This window comes from Alosa alosa, chromosome 7 (genome assembly GCF_017589495.1).
Source record: "Alosa alosa isolate M-15738 ecotype Scorff River chromosome 7, AALO_Geno_1.1, whole genome shotgun sequence".
Lineage (NCBI taxonomy): Eukaryota > Metazoa > Chordata > Actinopteri > Clupeiformes > Clupeidae > Alosa > Alosa alosa.
This window is the reverse complement of record NC_063195.1, coordinates 33,687,757-33,704,446: the sequence shown is the minus strand read 5'-3', so window position 1 is coordinate 33,704,446 and position 16,690 is coordinate 33,687,757. Positions and strand designations below refer to the sequence as shown.

General features: G+C 40.4%; 2 protein-coding genes across 4 annotated transcripts; both read left to right on the top strand.

The window, feature by feature from the left end:
• The first annotated feature begins 346 nt into the window (after positions 1 to 346).
• sumo2a (small ubiquitin like modifier 2a) lies at positions 347 to 4,869 on the top strand. 2 transcript variants are annotated; one of them, XM_048247372.1, is made up of 4 exons: positions 347 to 453; positions 1,431 to 1,562; positions 2,786 to 2,857; positions 4,211 to 4,869. In XM_048247372.1, exons 1-4 carry the CDS (start codon positions 433 to 435, stop codon positions 4,271 to 4,273), a joined length of 288 nt encoding a protein of 95 aa, XP_048103329.1. In that variant the 5' UTR covers positions 347 to 432; the 3' UTR covers positions 4,274 to 4,869. The 2 variants fall into 2 exon arrangements, with proteins under 2 accessions (XP_048103329.1, XP_048103330.1); XM_048247373.1 differs by lacking the exon at positions 347 to 453 and adding an exon at positions 834 to 914.
• Positions 4,870 to 5,463: 594 nt separating this feature from the next.
• Positions 5,464 to 15,177, top strand: jpt1a (Jupiter microtubule associated homolog 1a). 2 transcript variants are annotated; one of them, XM_048247370.1, is made up of 5 exons: positions 5,464 to 5,656; positions 7,767 to 7,906; positions 13,172 to 13,293; positions 14,192 to 14,219; positions 14,631 to 15,177. In XM_048247370.1, exons 1-5 carry the CDS (start codon positions 5,601 to 5,603, stop codon positions 14,765 to 14,767), a joined length of 483 nt encoding a protein of 160 aa, XP_048103327.1. In that variant the 5' UTR covers positions 5,464 to 5,600; the 3' UTR covers positions 14,768 to 15,177. The 2 variants fall into 2 exon arrangements, with proteins under 2 accessions (XP_048103327.1, XP_048103326.1); XM_048247369.1 differs by having other exon boundaries at positions 14,628 to 15,177.
• The last annotated feature ends 1,513 nt before the right edge of the window (positions 15,178 to 16,690 follow it).

Genomic DNA, 16,690 nt, shown 5'->3' with positions numbered 1-16,690 from the left:
TCTTATTTGTGTGTAAACTTTAATTTTAAATGTCCCAGATTGATTTGTTAAGTGGAAATGTGGCCAAAGTTTTGGTTAGTCGAGCTAAACGTGTTATCAATGCAATAAAGGAAGAAACCTGTAAGAAAGAATAAATAGCTTAAATTGTTATTCAATGATCTATATGCAAATTGTGTGCACTGACAAATTTGTAGGACTAAAAGTTGGCAAAAATGCAAAGGCAAATGACTGATCTAGACAATATTCATGGGAGAAAAGGGCTAGCTACAAAAACAATTGTGATTTATTCCCACCTCAGACATAAATTTGCATTGTTGAATGGTTATGCAAAATAGATGTTCACCTACGCGTTAGTCGTTCAACAAGGATTTGATTGGCAGATATCAGAGCAATTCAGGTCTATCCGTCGTCAGGCAGCAGGACAGAATAACCATGGCCGACGAGAAACCCAAGGTAACGTTGTCATTAAACGGCAACTAAGCTGTTTTGGGCGAGCAGCCAGGGGTGTTGTTGCGTACCTCTTTTTTAAATCCAGCCAGTGTGTAAAATGTGAATATGTATTTAATTGTTGGGATGTTTAATGTTCCCTTTCATGCGTTGGAAATCATAGCGTTAGCTAACTAGCAAGCTAACATTTGTACTTTCTGAACCAGCTCTATGTAACTTAGCAAGCCAGGTTAGTATTAACTGTTAATATAACGTTGATTTCGATGCTTAATATTTGGATCAGGGTAGCACACCATCCGAATGCATTCTGTTTCATGGAAGATGGTTATTTTGATCTTGGGAACTCTGGTGTATGTTTGCTTGTCCAGGCAGTTTATCGAGATTAGCTCCAGGAATTTGTCAGACTAACATGAGGCCTGTTCTCGTCTTGTTTTGTCGGCTAACTGAACCTTACGCTCATGTGTAGAGTAAGTAGTCACTTAACTGGCTGGTATTTTTACATGCACAATGTTGATCAAAGTCACATATATCTATTTATTGCTATAACTTGCATAATAAACATGATGGATTTGAAAACTCATGCAACGTTTACAAGTAAAATTATTTAGCTTTCTAGCTAGGTAAAGTTAGCCGTTGCTTGAATGGTTAGCAGCCAATGCTATGTTTTGCTATCTTTTAACATGTAATGCTCCCAGTCGGCAGATTCTCTCAATAGTCATTAGAAACCTAGTGTGACTACTCTAACTTGTATTGTTATTAACATGTAATGGTTGGTGTGATTGTTTGCAATTGTGTTGAAGTTTTGAAATCAAATAATTTCTTCTGATGACTTAATTGGAAACTGTTCTCGGCTCTGTCAAATGAGTGCATGGACGCTATCTCTAGGCTAGATGGCGGCACCATATTACAATGGTCACAGTCCAAACAATTGGAGCTATTTTTGTAAACCATGAAATTAAATATTGTTTTAACTTATTCTGCAGGAAGGCGTGAAAACAGAAAACAATGAGCACATCAACCTCAAGGTGGCAGGCCAAGACGGCTCCGTAGTGCAGTTCAAAATTAAGAGGCATACTCCTCTTAGCAAACTCATGAAGGCATATTGTGAGAGACAGGTAAGGTTGATGCTGTGATGTTAATCACGTGATACGGTATTACAGATGTATTGTGGGTGCTCTAGGATCTGACGTTTGTACGTTTTAAGTTATATATTCATGTGCACTTGCCCACCAGAAGGATTCACAGGATTGCCAGGTCTGGTGTTGTATGTTACCCAGGAACCTTTTGTTATTTTGCCAATGTCCATGGGAACTGACATGCTCTTTGAATGTAGATGAGAGAATTTCACTGTAGTACTAAATGCCTGGGATCCAATAAAGAAACATACACATAAGACCTACTCTCAAAGCTCAGGCTGTTGACCCCTGAATTAATGGAAAATATAGAAATGTATCTGGGAAAAATAGTACTGTTGACAGAAATGGCACAGGTCCAGGAAACATTATTTTACACTGTTCTACTTTAATGTGCATTGTATGTAGCCAGACAGACACTTCTATCATAATCAGCTGTTGGCTCCTCGGCTCCTCTAACAGGCTTTTCCACCAACAGAGAACCGGCTTTATTCTGGTTCATGTTTCCTGATGTTAAACCGTAGTTGTTTTTTCCTGTGAACTTAAGTGGGCAAGTCATTCACACAACTGGCACTGTCAGCTAAAAGCATGAGTTTTCTCTCCTTAGCAACCATTCCTACGAGAAAAGAATGCTAGTTAGCTTGCATTACAGAACTAATAAAGCCAATAAAGTGTTGATTTCTGTTTTGATGATTTTTCTGTTTTGTGTCGAGAAAGTGACTGTGATATGACAGTGGTCCCAATCTCTTTCCTGACACTCTTGATCTGTCCTGTGCCTTGCAATACACATTGTGTATCTTCTTGGCTGGTTAGCCATTTGGACATCAGTGTTTCCCATACATTGACTTATTTGTGGCGGCCCACCACAATATCAACATTGACCACCACACCTGATTTTCCAGGTTGTTCTAATTTGTACTTAAATCTGGTTAGCATCATAACCACGCTGTGCTAATTTGCTAAAAACTTGTTGTATTCAAGTTAATTCTGCAAACCTACCACCACAAATGGAATTCAATTCTGTGGGAAACACTGGACATCCACTTGAAACCAGGGCGGCTATTGCAAACATTCTGAAGGCTATTTTGTGGTCACAAAATTAAATATCTCCTATCAGACATCATTCAGATTGTGTGTGGTGAGGTGAGCATTGAAGACTTAGTTTGGTGAGGCACTTGATGGATCATTATGCATGTTGTTTTCAGGGCTTGACCATGAGGCAAATCCGGTTCCGATTTGATGGACAGCCCATCAACGAAACAGACACACCCTCACAGGTATATGGCGTACTTTTAACTTCTTAATGAATCATTTGTTACATTTGTCCACTGGTCCACTAATTGAAAACTCCTTGTTGGCATCAAGCATAGTACCTGTACATTTCTAAAGTGATATGTTTGAAAAGAAATTAAATAAAATGGACTATGTCATGTTCAAAAATGAATCGCCATAGAATAATTGTAATTTCCTTTGTCAGTACTAGTTTCTTCTATTGGAAGGCCTACCATGCTAGAGACACTTCTATGAATATGTCCATGAGGGAGAGTCCAATGTTGCACATTGTCTGTCTGAGGCTAAATATTGGTTTATTCATCTCCTACTCATTTTATGATGTCAGTCAGCATGTTTTCATGCCGGGAATAAACCGTTTTTAATCAGTTTATTGCCCACATTTTGTTTATGTCAATATTCTGTTTAACCTGTTTACAAGCAAGTAGAATGTTACATTTTGAGCATATTCTTGTTTACATAGCAATCAACATTATTCCGAATAAGTCAGCGACGCAGCCTACAAATAGGCTCCCGAGGTCATGTCGTAAATCTCCGCTGGTGGAATTCCCCTCTTTCGGCTGCATAATACATCTTAAGGGTCTTCCACCTGTATTTCACTTGTTCAGGTGTACGCTGACGTTTTTTACAAATCTTTTTAAATACGTCGCTATTACGACATTTTGTCCTGTCGATGAACTCCATGACATTGCATGATTGCAAGGCATAAGTTTGTCTCCTCGTCTCGCCAAAAGTGTACGCGTAGTTTCGCCATGATTAGGAAAGTGTGTGAGACAATTAGTGAATTTCATCCTAATTCTGTGCGAATTCAGCATGCGCAGGCCTACAACACTCTTCTTTCTGGAAGTATATTCTGTTTAAGTTGTTTTCATGACCCAATATTCTGTTTAAAACAGGCTTTGCTAGGATGTGCAAACGGTTTATTAGTAAACCAAATATGGCCTTTTGCTGTCTGAAGCATTATGTTCGAGTCAGTGGGCTTTTACAAAGCTAAGTGCTTTTAAAAGAGGGTTCGGACCACAAACGTATTCAGGATATAAAATGTCTTTAAATTAAAATGCCTCACTGAAGTATTTTAGACTGTTTATATAAAGTCTTTGAAAGCATCATTTTCTTCCCTTTAAGTAACAATTTGTGAGCTTGTCCGTGTACTTCTATTTCAGTTATGAGTTCTCTGGAATTATGTGTTATGGCTTGAATGTCATAAAGTGTCATCACATTCTGTACTGCAGGGCATAGGGCGTTCTGTCTCTTTATTTCATCTCTCAGTACTGCACCTTGATATGCTGTTACATTTGCATGCAGTTACAAGCTTCGTATTTTGGCTTTTTCTTCTGCAGTTGGAAATGGAGGATGAAGATACAATTGATGTATTTCAGCAACAAACAGGAGGTCTTAAGTAAAGCCAAGAGTCCCACATCATCCCTCCTCCCTCGTCATCACTCCCCAGCAGTGTCTCCTCGTCGCCCCCCCGCCTGGTCCCTTCCTCTCGCCTCTCCTCCCTGTCCACTTTTCCCGACAAAGCCAAAACCATACGGACTGACATTCTCACAGTTACACACGAATACGGTTGTACAGTGTCTTCGTTTTTGTCTTTATTTTTATACATCAAAGTTATCACATTTTATCAGATTTTGACCACAAGGCAGACATTTTAACAGAACAACAAAGGCTCCTTGCCAAACATTTTATGGCTTGCATGGTAGTCTGTGGGCAGATATAAGAACCAAGTGTTTTTGTAACAGTGGGGAGTAATGATAACTAGTGAAAGGACTGTTTAAGTTTTCTCACAAAAAATGGGGTTTTATATCTTTTTATATATTGTAGTGGTAATGTCTTGTATGTCCCTTGTATTACTCTGATTTGGTCACATTTACAGTGTCATGTGGAATGTGTTGTCAAATAAGTTCTTTGTTAGAATAAAGTAATTTTGTAAAACTGATGTTTAGATTAAACATCATTTGATTGGGACAAAATCAAATAGAAGATTTCTAGGCCATCTTGTTAATCTTTGTCATTTGTCAAACCTTGGTCTTGGTGAGCTCCACATGAGCTTAAGAGAAGAGTGTGGCTTTATGTTATGCATTAGCATTACAGAGTTGAAACTATCGACTGTCTGAAAGGTTGATGTCTTTCCTGCACACTTGGTCAAGTTTAGCAAATTATCCTGTTCTTCAGCTGGCACTAAATGGATAACACACAAAAAGTCCCAGACGGAGCAATACATTTCTCCAGTCAATTAACGACCTCAATTCTGGAGCAGGGAGCTGTATTTGACAGGCCTGGTCGAGGGCTTTTAAAGTCAGCCACATATTCTGAGGAAAAAAATAATGCCTCTATGTAAGGCTTGTTGCACTACCGCAAACTGCTACAAAATACAAAAGTATAATTTGCAGATGTCTTGAGCTCATCACAAGCACAAAAATGTAAGCAATTTCATTAGCGAATCTGCATTAAATGATGAGGATGCACCTTTTCAGAACTGTCATTTCCTCTGAAAGGACCAATCACCGTTGAAACTGACAAATACTCGTCCAATCAAAACGGGTTTGGTCTTGTGGGTGGGAACCGGATGGTCAAATGCCATCCTCACTATTTAGCAGCAGATTGATCAATTTAGTACGGGCCGAGTCGAATCGAGTATGAGGCGGTGAAATCAAGAGGATAAGGCTGGCAAGAAAATCTGCGATTTAATACTTGACCATTCACCAACCCTTCGACAGTAACAAAATGACGACGACAACCACATTTAAAGGATTGGAGCCAGGATCCAAAAGCAGTTCCAGGTACAAATAAGCAAGTTCAGGTTTGAATGAACAGTGTAATTCAGCTAGCGAGGCAACGCTAGCTAACAGCTAGCTAGCTAACGTTCTGCCAAGAATTTGGCGTGGTGGCTACAATGCTAACAAACAAAAGAAATATGGTTATTTATTATGAAACCAAATGAGCGATGTTTTAAAATAACGGTCGATGTTGCTGCCAGCATGCCCATTTTGTTATTTGGTTCCTGATTTCGTTTTGGCACAGTCGATACAATAACCCTTTGTAACGTCGGGCTGCATACTGTACAACCCACCGACACCTTACGTTGAACAATGGCAGATCTCCACCTCAGGTGGTAATCTATGATAAATATGACATTCATGTCGTGTCATTGCTTTATGCATTGTGCGGTTCATCAAACATTGGTATAGTTTGGTTGGACTCTTAATTAAATGCACTGAAGGGTTTTCAAATAAACCTTATTATGAGCTGCACAGCTGTCCTAAAATCGTTGGGAGTGGCAGTCATTTCCACACCCATCTTCTTGACCATTTTTGCGAGATCTGCTTTTTTAATGCATAGCTGCTACTGTTAAAGTTGTATAACGTTATTTCATGCTCAAATTGTTTGTTGCCATAACGCTATTACCCCATGGACATTTTATACCGTTTCTAAACGTTATTCTTATTGAGTGGGGATAGGGTCTCATCCTGCTCGTTGCAGGTATGGAAATCCCTTCTCTGTAGCATACGCTTGGCGGCTAACGTTAATATTAAGATCTGGTGATGGAGCAAAACTATGATCGGTGAGCTTATGTTAGCTATGTGAAAAGTAGACCCATCCTCGTCTATCTAGGTGTTTGTTCAGATAACTGGTGATGCTTGGATAATCTGATCTGAATTGGATGTAATGTCTTCTATTGGACTAACGTTCGCTGACATCTATAATTGAAAGCACGTGGGTAGCATCAAGCTAGTTGAATCCCAAACGTTTCAAACACAACCTTGATGTAGTGGTGGAGCGAAAAGGTTTTAAGGGAATAACCTATGCATTACCATTCTTCATACCGGGTCATTAATGTTTTGACATCCCTACTATGGAATAGGCTGATGTGCATTATCCATAAACCATGTCTGCTAAGTGATTTGATTCCTGTAACGTTGACGCTATTCCATAAACCCGTACTGTAACGTTAGCTCCAAAGTTTATATGCGGCATATACACCTGCTGCCCTTAGCAGCTACCGCTACTCTGTCAGATGGTTGTCATATCCGACAATGGCATGCAACGCTGTCGTTGTGGGTGTAGTAAGCAGTCATGCCTTCGACAAAGTCGATTGTCTGAATTTAGAAGCGCATTAACGTTAGACTTGTACTGCTGTGTGTGCAGTGTATGTTCGTTGTGGTTGGGTGCGGTCCACGCTTTGTAGTGGATTTTAAAACCTGCTCCCAGACTAGGCACCTCCTGCTCCGCTGCGGTTGCTAAAGACCATTCACTCGTTCTCGAAATTTGGGCCATTAATCATCACCTCTTTATTTCTGATCGGCTATAGTAATGTTATTGTTGAAGCTTCAACCAAACCGCTTATTATGAGTCAGCTGGTTATTCAGACTGGTATTTTTATAGCGTGAAATAGAAAGAGGCGGGGCACAGGCATGGATAAGTAGTTGTGGACGGTGCTCCACAACGATCCTGACAGTGGGAGTACCAGACAGCACCAAAAGGCTCTCTTTCCCATTTCTCTGCGCGGTTAAGAGCCATTTCACTTGTCAACTTGAGTAATGACTGCCCGCAATTTTAATGGGTCATCTCTTAAGATTTGTTGTTTATTTTCATGAGATTGGTCCAGACTGAGGATGGTCCATTAAGCAGTGACAATGAAGATGGGGGCAATGGGGACAATGAAGATGGGGGCCTTTAAATTAGTTACTGGTGAAAAGGTTTAAAAGTGTTAGTGGTGTCAGGTGTGGAAGGACCTTTGTGTTAAGGTAGCCTACTGTTCTTCATTGGGATTTAAATCTATCAGTGTCAGTATCCAGTGCCAGTATTCCAAATGTAAAGTATTAGCATACTCAATCCATATGTGCATGTTTCGGTATCTTCTAAGTGGGATCACCGTATTGTCCATTGCAGGGTGTTGCGTCCTCCAGGTGGCGCCTCCAATATCTCCTTTGGTGCAGATGAGGAAAAGTCCACCCGCAAGAACAAAATGGCCTCCAGCATCTTTGCTGAACCTGAAGACCCCCATGCTCACAGGAGGAACAACCCGCCTGGTAACGACACTTTCATGCTATTCCTGGGGGGTATTCCAAGTACGTGGTTTAGTGACAAACCTGGTTAAGTTAACTTGTAGTTAAGTTGTAGTTAACATCCTACAACAAGAGTCCTATGGCATTGTTTTGTTTGGAGAATGAAGCCATACAGCTCTTCTATTAGGAGGTTTACCACTTACTCTGAGTTAACTTACCCAGGTTTGTCACTAAACCATGTACTTGGAATACCCCCTTGAGCATCATCAATAAGGGTGTCACGATTTCGATTTTAGATCTCAATCAGAGAACTTCGAATTTAAAAGTAGAATCGACGATGCAGCCACACCCCCAATGTCACATCCAGCATGTATGCCGAGACGCACAAACGCACATGCTGAACTGCAGCATCAACACTCCTCTAATTTTAGGCTGCAGCCAGTTAAAATATACACATCAACCTACCGAAATCAAAGCGCTTCTTGCTACTTTGAAATCACCGGTGTGGATGTACTCGTTCATTCACGTCAATTAAAACTAACTTGCCCTACTCAACTTAGCAAGTGAAAAGATGATCTAGTTACAGTCCAAAGTTACTTTAAGGCTTAAAATGCACATTGATAAGTATCCATGAACACTAACCTTGGGTCTCTTCGAAGTGTGCTGAAACGATCAAATTATAATTCTGTGTTTCATTTCATTATGTTCACGTCTCTGTTTTAGCCTAATGTTGGTTCTGATTACATTACAACCTCGCGTTTGGAACGGTTTCAAAATAAAAAGCGGTTTCAAAATAAAAGCCCCCCGAAACAGAAAAGGAAAAGGCCAAAAAGAGTAAATAACATATAAGGAATGGATTAATAGTAATGTTGAAAAAAAGATCGAAAATCGAATCGAATTGTGACGTTAAAATTGAAAATTGCATCGAATCGAGGATTTGGAGAATCGTGACATCCCTAATCATCAAGCATCATAGCGGCAGCACACCACAAAAACAAACCCTTAGTTTGGTTTTCTGTGTTTCCTTGTTATACACTCAATGCACGTCACAATTCCAGATTTGCTTATACTGGCAAATTAACTTCCTGCTTAGGCTACATATACACCAACAGAGGCTATAGGCTCTAGGTTCTATATAGAACCACCTTGCTTATTGTTTTTGCACTTTGCTTATTGTGTCAGAGGATTCATATGATTTAAACTGCCATGTCTTACATAGACAGTGTTGCAGAACTGTTTGGATTTACATACAAGTTGGTTCAATATTGCAAACAACTCCTCTATATTACATTTTACCACGTCTGCTCGCGGACCACTTGGGATAGCTTACGGACCACACTTTGAGAAACACTGGTCTAGAGGATTTAAGTTGTCCAAACCGATAGTCCCTGATCTTAATGTGTGTGATAACTGTCTTAACAGATATTCAGACTCGGGCCAGAAATTAAGTCCAAATATCTTGTCTACAACGTAACAAAAATACGCCATTATAAGTGCTGAAGTCAAAAACCTATCCCAAAAAGAAGGCGCAAAAGTCCGGCAGAGTTCCAAGCAAAATTCCTTTAATGACTACATAGCGCAAAGCCTGAGTGGATCGCACTCCTGAACAATTGTTGAATACCAACATTTATACCCCTTCTTAGATGCTGACACAACATTTGGCAACTTCGAACCCACAGGGGGCGTTATGAAAGGATCGTTGTTCAGCCTTATCTTCGCAAGTCGGCACTATTGCTGCTAAGGGTACGAACTTTTCACCGTAGCACAAGTTCAGAGGTTTACACAAAGTTTAGGGGTTTATACAGTGATCACAGGTCACAGATCGTTCATGGGTTACATATCGTTCACTCGTTTTTTTCTCATACTAGCCGTTTTGAGTAGAGCCCGCCTCCAATGACGTCTTTATCTCTGCAGCTGCAAGGCCAAGCATGCTTTTTTTCAAACAGGCTTCACCCATCCACAGTGAGACACAAAGCGACAAAGGGAGACATAGGGATACAGAGTGCACATAGGGGGAATTCTGGTAGAATAGCTTCAGTATGTTGATAGTAAGCGCTTTCAGATATAACCTCCGGAGTATATGCGGAGGTTTGTCAAACTAAGATCCTACCCTTCGGATGATTCAGATATGATGCTAACCTGCGGACCTTATACTGACCTTATACGGACCTATGTGTGAACGACATACACGCACATTACAGAATATCCGTGTGGTTGTCGAGTGGCGAGATATGACTCAGAATATATGCGGCCGCTGTCACAGCTGCTGTTTGTTTACAAAGTGTATGCATTATGTAGGCTAAAGAAGAACAATCTATTGTGCGTAGGCTAATACTTGAAGTAGTCACGTAAGTGCACACTTGAAATTGACCTACATGTGTGCTTCGAATAAACACATTTATCTGTTTTCAATGTTATGTAGCAGAACGTTTCTGGACAGCACTAGCCTATGGCACTCCATCATAACACTGGCATTTAAGTCGGATTTAACCACATGGACGCACGAAAGAAACGTCACCGACACGCCCTCTGAAGGTGTGAATTTTAACCGCATGTTCTACGCTTCGTTCAGACACCGTACATTTACATAATGTCCGGAGGAAATACTGGGGGGGGGGGGGTTGCGGTGGTGACCGGTTATGTCGTTCAGATATATACGGCCCCACCGTTTAACATCCGCAGAACCTCCGGTCTTACACGTATGTCTGAAAGCGCTTAGTATAAGTTAAACTTGTTATTTAAAATGTTATAAAAGTATGTTACTTCAAAGTATGTCTTGAATATGGTTGAGGTTATATAAATACATGCTTTACAATTTCAAACTCGTTCTCTCATCATGATGTCTACAAACCATAGTGATCATTATATACCACATAACAAAACAAAAAAGTAAACAAAAATGTGGCAAAGTGAAATCAAAATATCAAGGAAATCCAAGCACAGGTTCTTGGATTTTGTGACTCATTAACCATCAATAGTCAAGCAATGAATGAGAAGCATATTTCTCTTCCATTCGCCAAGCTGAATTTGGCTTTAGATAGGCCAGAACCAAGCTGATGCCCCCTTGTAGATGAGGTTTGTACATAGAAGTGTACTGTTCAACTTCAGTGCCCTTCAGGCAACACACCTTAACAGCACTCATGTACACTGCAGGAGTAGTGAGCACACTCACAGAACCCAGAGCAGCCCCCTCAGCCGTGTCACCAAGAAGGCAGTAAGTATGAAGTTAGGGGCCAAGCTAAAGGGGCCCTTCTGCTGAAGATGTTAGAGATGAAAGCTCTGCTCATTCGCTGTCTTCGTCCCCATACCACCACACCTGACATGACTCACGGGAGACATTGTAGAATTTTGTTTCTCACTATTGCTTGGATTCAATATAGTTTAAATTCCTTTTCATTAAAGTACATTTTATTTTAATAAACCATTGTAGCATACATTCAACAGGTCAGCATTGAAGCACATAAATTCAGTGTTGTGTTTTCTAGACATTTTTGACATCAGTCGTACGGCATAAAGTTTTCGGTAGGCCTACCACTGTTGCAGTATCCCTTTTTAAAATGCTGCCATTTTTGGCCATAGAGAGAGATTTGTCCTATGGGAAAATAATATGGGGATTTTTAATAATTTGCGGTGACCAAGAAGTCGTCTGACTTTGAGTGGGTTTTGTGGACCGCTCCTCAGATCTGATCCCAGCCAAAGACAGGCCTTGGGTAATGGCACCACTGTGCTCTGAAAGCCATTATTTTAAAGAACGGTTTGCCACTGCGCCGAGCTAAGCCTTATGACGCGCTGTACATCACAGCCATTTTGCGCTGAGCCTGGCAGCAAGCACAATAAACAAATCTTTGGGTCATTAGATCAACCAAGTGGCCAGCGCAGTGTAGTTCCTATGTGTAAGCCCCTTTATTCTGAAGCTCTCGGCATGTGCAAGTTCATTGAAACAATGCTGGCTTCCAGCTTGTGTGTCAAGACATGGCACCTACTGTGCTGTGACCCCTTATTATGTGCTGAAGCACCCTGTGCTGTTGGCCAAGTGCAGAATGAAAGCGTTCCATTCACCAATAGGCCACACGATCTGACTGAGGTTCTGTTATGACTGTATTGTTGGCACATAACAGCTTGTGTCAGTTCTTCCCACTCCTGCAATGTTGGCTCTGTATTGTTTGTTGAAAAAATACAGACAAATCCACTGAGAAAATTACGATCAAACTCCGATATTGATGGGTTGATTCCAGGGGTCATATGGCTGCTGTTTGCTCAACCAGTTTGGCATTCCAGTAAAACTGAATGCTCACACTTTAATCCCCTAACTAGAACTTCCTAATGTTTTTTTCTTTGGAATTAATAGTTGGAGACTCTGTAGTCTGCAACAGAGTAGGGCTGTCACTTTACGTTCGAAAATCGATTGCACAATCGATTGGACCAACCAACACAAGTTTCGAAAACTAAAATAGGGAATCGATTTTAACCAAATATGTACACTATTAATTTTAAACAAATTAAACAAATGAAAAAGATGGATGTAACAAAACTCAGGAACAAGCAGAAAAAGAAAATTCAAAAAAGAAAATTCCCACCAATTTTACGCACCGGAAACAGCCTTTTCAATCGGCTGCTGTGCTGCTGGTGTTTTGCCAAAAAATTGAGGACAACGCGTGCAACATGAGAGATACGAGTGATGGGCCCTAATAACTGGAGTTCGATATGGATGCACTTCGGGGTTTGGGTATATCAAACTATGGAGAAGGACAAAGCGGTATGCAAACTGTGAGTTCTATGTAGGCGAAATTTGTTTGACAGTTCTAATTGTAAACGCAGCCACGTTGAAGCCTGCAGTTATGTTTTTCACTGATGTTATGGCAGTCCACTCTGCTTATTGTTTTTCGAGAATGTTGCACTCTGTTTGTCATTGTGCCCGAAACTTCACGCCATTGTGCGTCTTCAAGCGCCCCCTTTACGCTCGTCCTAATGCCTGTTAGTTGTCCGTGGATTGTCCTAAATTTGGCGTTGAAAATTGAAACTTCTTTAGACATGAAAAATCGATTTTACAATCGATTCAATTAACAATTATGTCTCAAGAATCGAACAGGATTTTTTCACAAAAGTGACAGCCCTACAACAGAGTTAGAGGTAGAACCCTGCAAACCTCTTTTTTTTTATTTTTTATTTTTTTATTTAATTTTTATTTTATTTTTAATTATTTCTTCTTTTTTCTGTCAGTAGTCTTGGATGTGCTGATGTATTAAGATGTAAAGATTCAGACTTTGATCCGCTGTGCTGTGCTGGCAGGTGGGAAGCCAACTGGTGTGCTTTGTGGGGAACCTTCGGCTCCCCTGCGGAGATGCCAGAACCAGCATTCCAGCCAGGACAACCTGGACCAGGACGGCCCAGCTGAGGTGAACTCTGCTGAGGTGAGCAACGGAATGCTCCCCACACACCACTCCAAGAACTTCACTTTCTGCCCATTGTATCATTATGTCCATCCATAGGAAGCGACACACACACACACACACACACACACACACACACACACACACACAGACTCCAGATAAGTCCAGATTAAAAAACACACTCGACACATAAAGTGAAGATTGCATACATAGACATATGACCACAGTGATTAAAACAAAGTCCTTTTAGGCAAGTCCCTCCACTTGGCCGCCATATTGCAATGCTTTTTGGGCCCTTATCAGGCATCTATTTCAGCAGAAATGCGCGTGCGCAAGGCTTCACGACACCAACCTTACTCCAGCGGCGGGATCACAACACATGATTGGCACGATGTCTTCACAACACACCACATTATTGGCTCAATGTATTCACAACACACAACATGATTGGCTCAATACATTCACATGTTGACGTTTTGCCACGGATGGGATGGGTGTAGACAAGTGCCATTTTGGCGTTACTAACTAACCCCATGCATTTCTATGGAGGGTTTTTTGAGTGCTGTGTCTCCTCATTAGAAAGTCTCTGATTAAAACACATGCAGAGGTTTGCTCCAATGTTTCCAAAAGAAGGAAGAATATCTTGCCACGTAGTGCAGGGTCAGTAAAGGCCATTATGCTATGATGGGTGGGAACATTACCAGTCACAAACATACAAGTTAAAAAAAAAAGTTTGCCTTTTTACGTGTTGGAACACATTTCTGGCTTTAGCCACAACATACCACTAATCTGTTTTCATAGTACACCTCTCTGTGCACTTACTGTCGGAGAACTGAAATGAATCATTGTGATTTACTGTTCTATTAATCAACATCTACTTTACTTTTAACATTTAACATTACTTTTTTCCCTCTCTCAGGATGTTGACCATGACACAATGAATGCAGGTTAGTTGTACACTGTTCTAAGAATGGGTAACCTATATTTTATTATATCTTAATTAATATATCTTGCTCAGTATATGCCAATATGTGCTCAGTTAAATATCAGGTTTTGGTGATGGCTAGGTAATAATTTACAAAGAACTGTCTTGTTAAAGTTGTTTGCCCCTTTTTCAAAATGTTCTAGAGTGGAATGAGGCCGTTCATACTTGCAATGAATGTTTCTGTTCATTTGTTATCTGAATGCATTGTATGCTTTTGTGTGGGCAAGCTAGACATTTCAGAAGGTCTTGATGTGAGTGAGGTGACTAACTGGGTCAAGTGAAAAAGCGATGATTGTAACATTTTGTGTACAGATGTGGAATTGTTATTGGACAGTTGAGCCAGAATCTGACAGTCTCTCTCTATGACCAGCAGAGAGCACAGAGGAGCCAGAGGCCCGTGAGCCGAGGGAGGAGACGGCGCCCTCTGGTGGAGGCTCCACCCAGGCAGCCGGAGTGCCCTCTGGCCGCAGGAACCCCCCTGGGGGCAAGTCCAGCCTCATCCTGGGCTGAGTGCCATTCCCCCAGTCCCCTCTCCAGAAATGCCTCCATTTTCTCTTTTATTTGTTCTGTTGTTTTTGTAATGATATTGAGATATGAAAAGATGCTGCCATCCTCACCCTATCCTCAGTCTTTGTGAGTCTCAAACCCCATCCCTAACCCCTGTCCTCTGGTCATCATTGTTTTGATATGCCTTTCTTAATTTTATACTTTTTTTTGACCGAAGCACTTTATGTACTGTACACTCACTGGTTCTGTGTTGAGCTGTAATGTGCCAGGCCTGCTGGTAAAGGCGTCCAGGTTCAGTTCCTCCTCACTCCACTCCACCCCTCCCATACCCCCCTACCAGTGGAAATGGGAAAACAAAAAACTCAATTATGCGTGCTGTATTTCTAAAAACATTAAAAGTATTGATATGACAATACGGCTTTGTTTTTATTTTATGCAGGTCTACCTTCTCTCAAACCAAACAGACAGACATTTATCAAAGATAAAAATGGTAATAAACATTGACCTTGACACTGTCCACTCATAGAGGGTTAAAACAATGTTGCAAATAAGTAAAACATTTTGAGATATTTTAGTTTGTGTATTTAACCAGATTTATTTTGACTGCAAAAATCAAGCAGAAATCGCAGGAAACAGAAAACCGTTCATATCCAGTGGAACTGGGATGGAGGGCCAGTTATCAAATATCGTCTTTAATTGTATTAATTATAATTGTGTTAATGATGGTTAAAAATATATTGTGATACATTAGGCTACTTCATAGGGCTGGCTGTTTTCTCATGGCTGAGCCGTAGACCAGTTTCTTTGGGGGACCGCCTATCTTCAATCTGCAACGGATCTGTCGGTAGGTGGTCCTCACCGAGGTGAAGTTAGTTTGATATTTGATATTCGGATATTCGACAGATATAAAAAATTATGCGGCCGGTTTCACCCCGTGTTTGCAGACAATGTACAAACAGATGACCTGTCTACTTGCTCCCAGCCGACCTTAGGGACCGTCTAAAAAGTACCTTCTGAATTACCTTCATAGTCTTTTTTGTCAATAGCTTTGACATCATGTGACCTAGTGACTCCAAACCAATTCAAAATAGTTATCCTATATGGGACTCATCGGACACACCTCTTTATAGTCACTATATGCACACAGTATTTTATATGAATATTTTAAAGAAAATACCTTATTTCCCATAAGGAATGGTCTCATTTTTTTCAATACCTCCCAAGGCATGTGACCTAGTGACTCCAAACCAATGCAGAATTGTTATCCTATATGGGACTCATCGGGCACACCTCTTTTTATGATCACTGTATGCACACTGTATTTTATATGAATTATATGAAATACATTATTTCCCATAAGGAATGGTCTCCTTTTTTTCAATACCTCCCAAGCCATGTGACCTAGTGACTCATAAGACACCTCAAATTAATATAATTTTTGCACATACTATTTTATAGTCCCCATTTGTTTCCTATGGAAACTGTGTTTTCTCAATACCTTCCATATAATAGTAGATGCCAAATCATTTTTCATATTGAGGTGTGTCTGATAAGTACCCCATAGCAGAACAGTTCTGTATTGATCTGTGTTGTCTAGGACCCCTTATATGGCAGCTATTGAGCAAAAAGCTGTTTTCCATAGGAAATAAATATGATTCTTTAAAAAAAAATTAAATATAATAGTTCATGCTAAATATTATTTCACAATGACATGTGTCTGATTAGTATCACATAGCAGAACAGTTCTATGTTGATCTGTGATGTCTAGCGAGAAAAAAGCTTGCGAGGTATTGAAAAAAAGGAGACCATTCCTTATGGGAAATAATGTATTTTCTTCAAAATATTCATATAAAAAACAGTGTGCAGACAGTGACCATAAAAAGAGGTGTGCCCAATGAGTCCCATAAAGGATAACTATTCTGCATT

Excerpts from the sequence above, each read along its gene's own strand:
- sumo2a (XM_048247372.1), top strand. The coding sequence starts at position 433 with ATGGCCGACGAGAAACCCAAG. Across the intron at positions 454-1,430 it reads TGGCCGACGAGAAACCCAAG|GAAGGCGTGAAAACAGAAAA; the intron begins GTAACGTTGTCA and ends CTTATTCTGCAG. Across the intron at positions 2,858-4,210 it reads AAACAGACACACCCTCACAG|TTGGAAATGGAGGATGAAGA; the intron begins GTATATGGCGTA and ends TTTCTTCTGCAG.
- jpt1a (XM_048247369.1), top strand. The coding sequence starts at position 5,601 with ATGACGACGACAACCACATTTAAAGGATTGGAGCCAGGATCCAAAAGC. Across the intron at positions 5,657-7,766 it reads GGATCCAAAAGCAGTTCCAG|GGTGTTGCGTCCTCCAGGTG; the intron begins GTACAAATAAGC and ends TGTCCATTGCAG. Across the intron at positions 14,220-14,627 it reads CCATGACACAATGAATGCAG|CAGAGAGCACAGAGGAGCCA; the intron begins GTTAGTTGTACA and ends CTCTATGACCAG.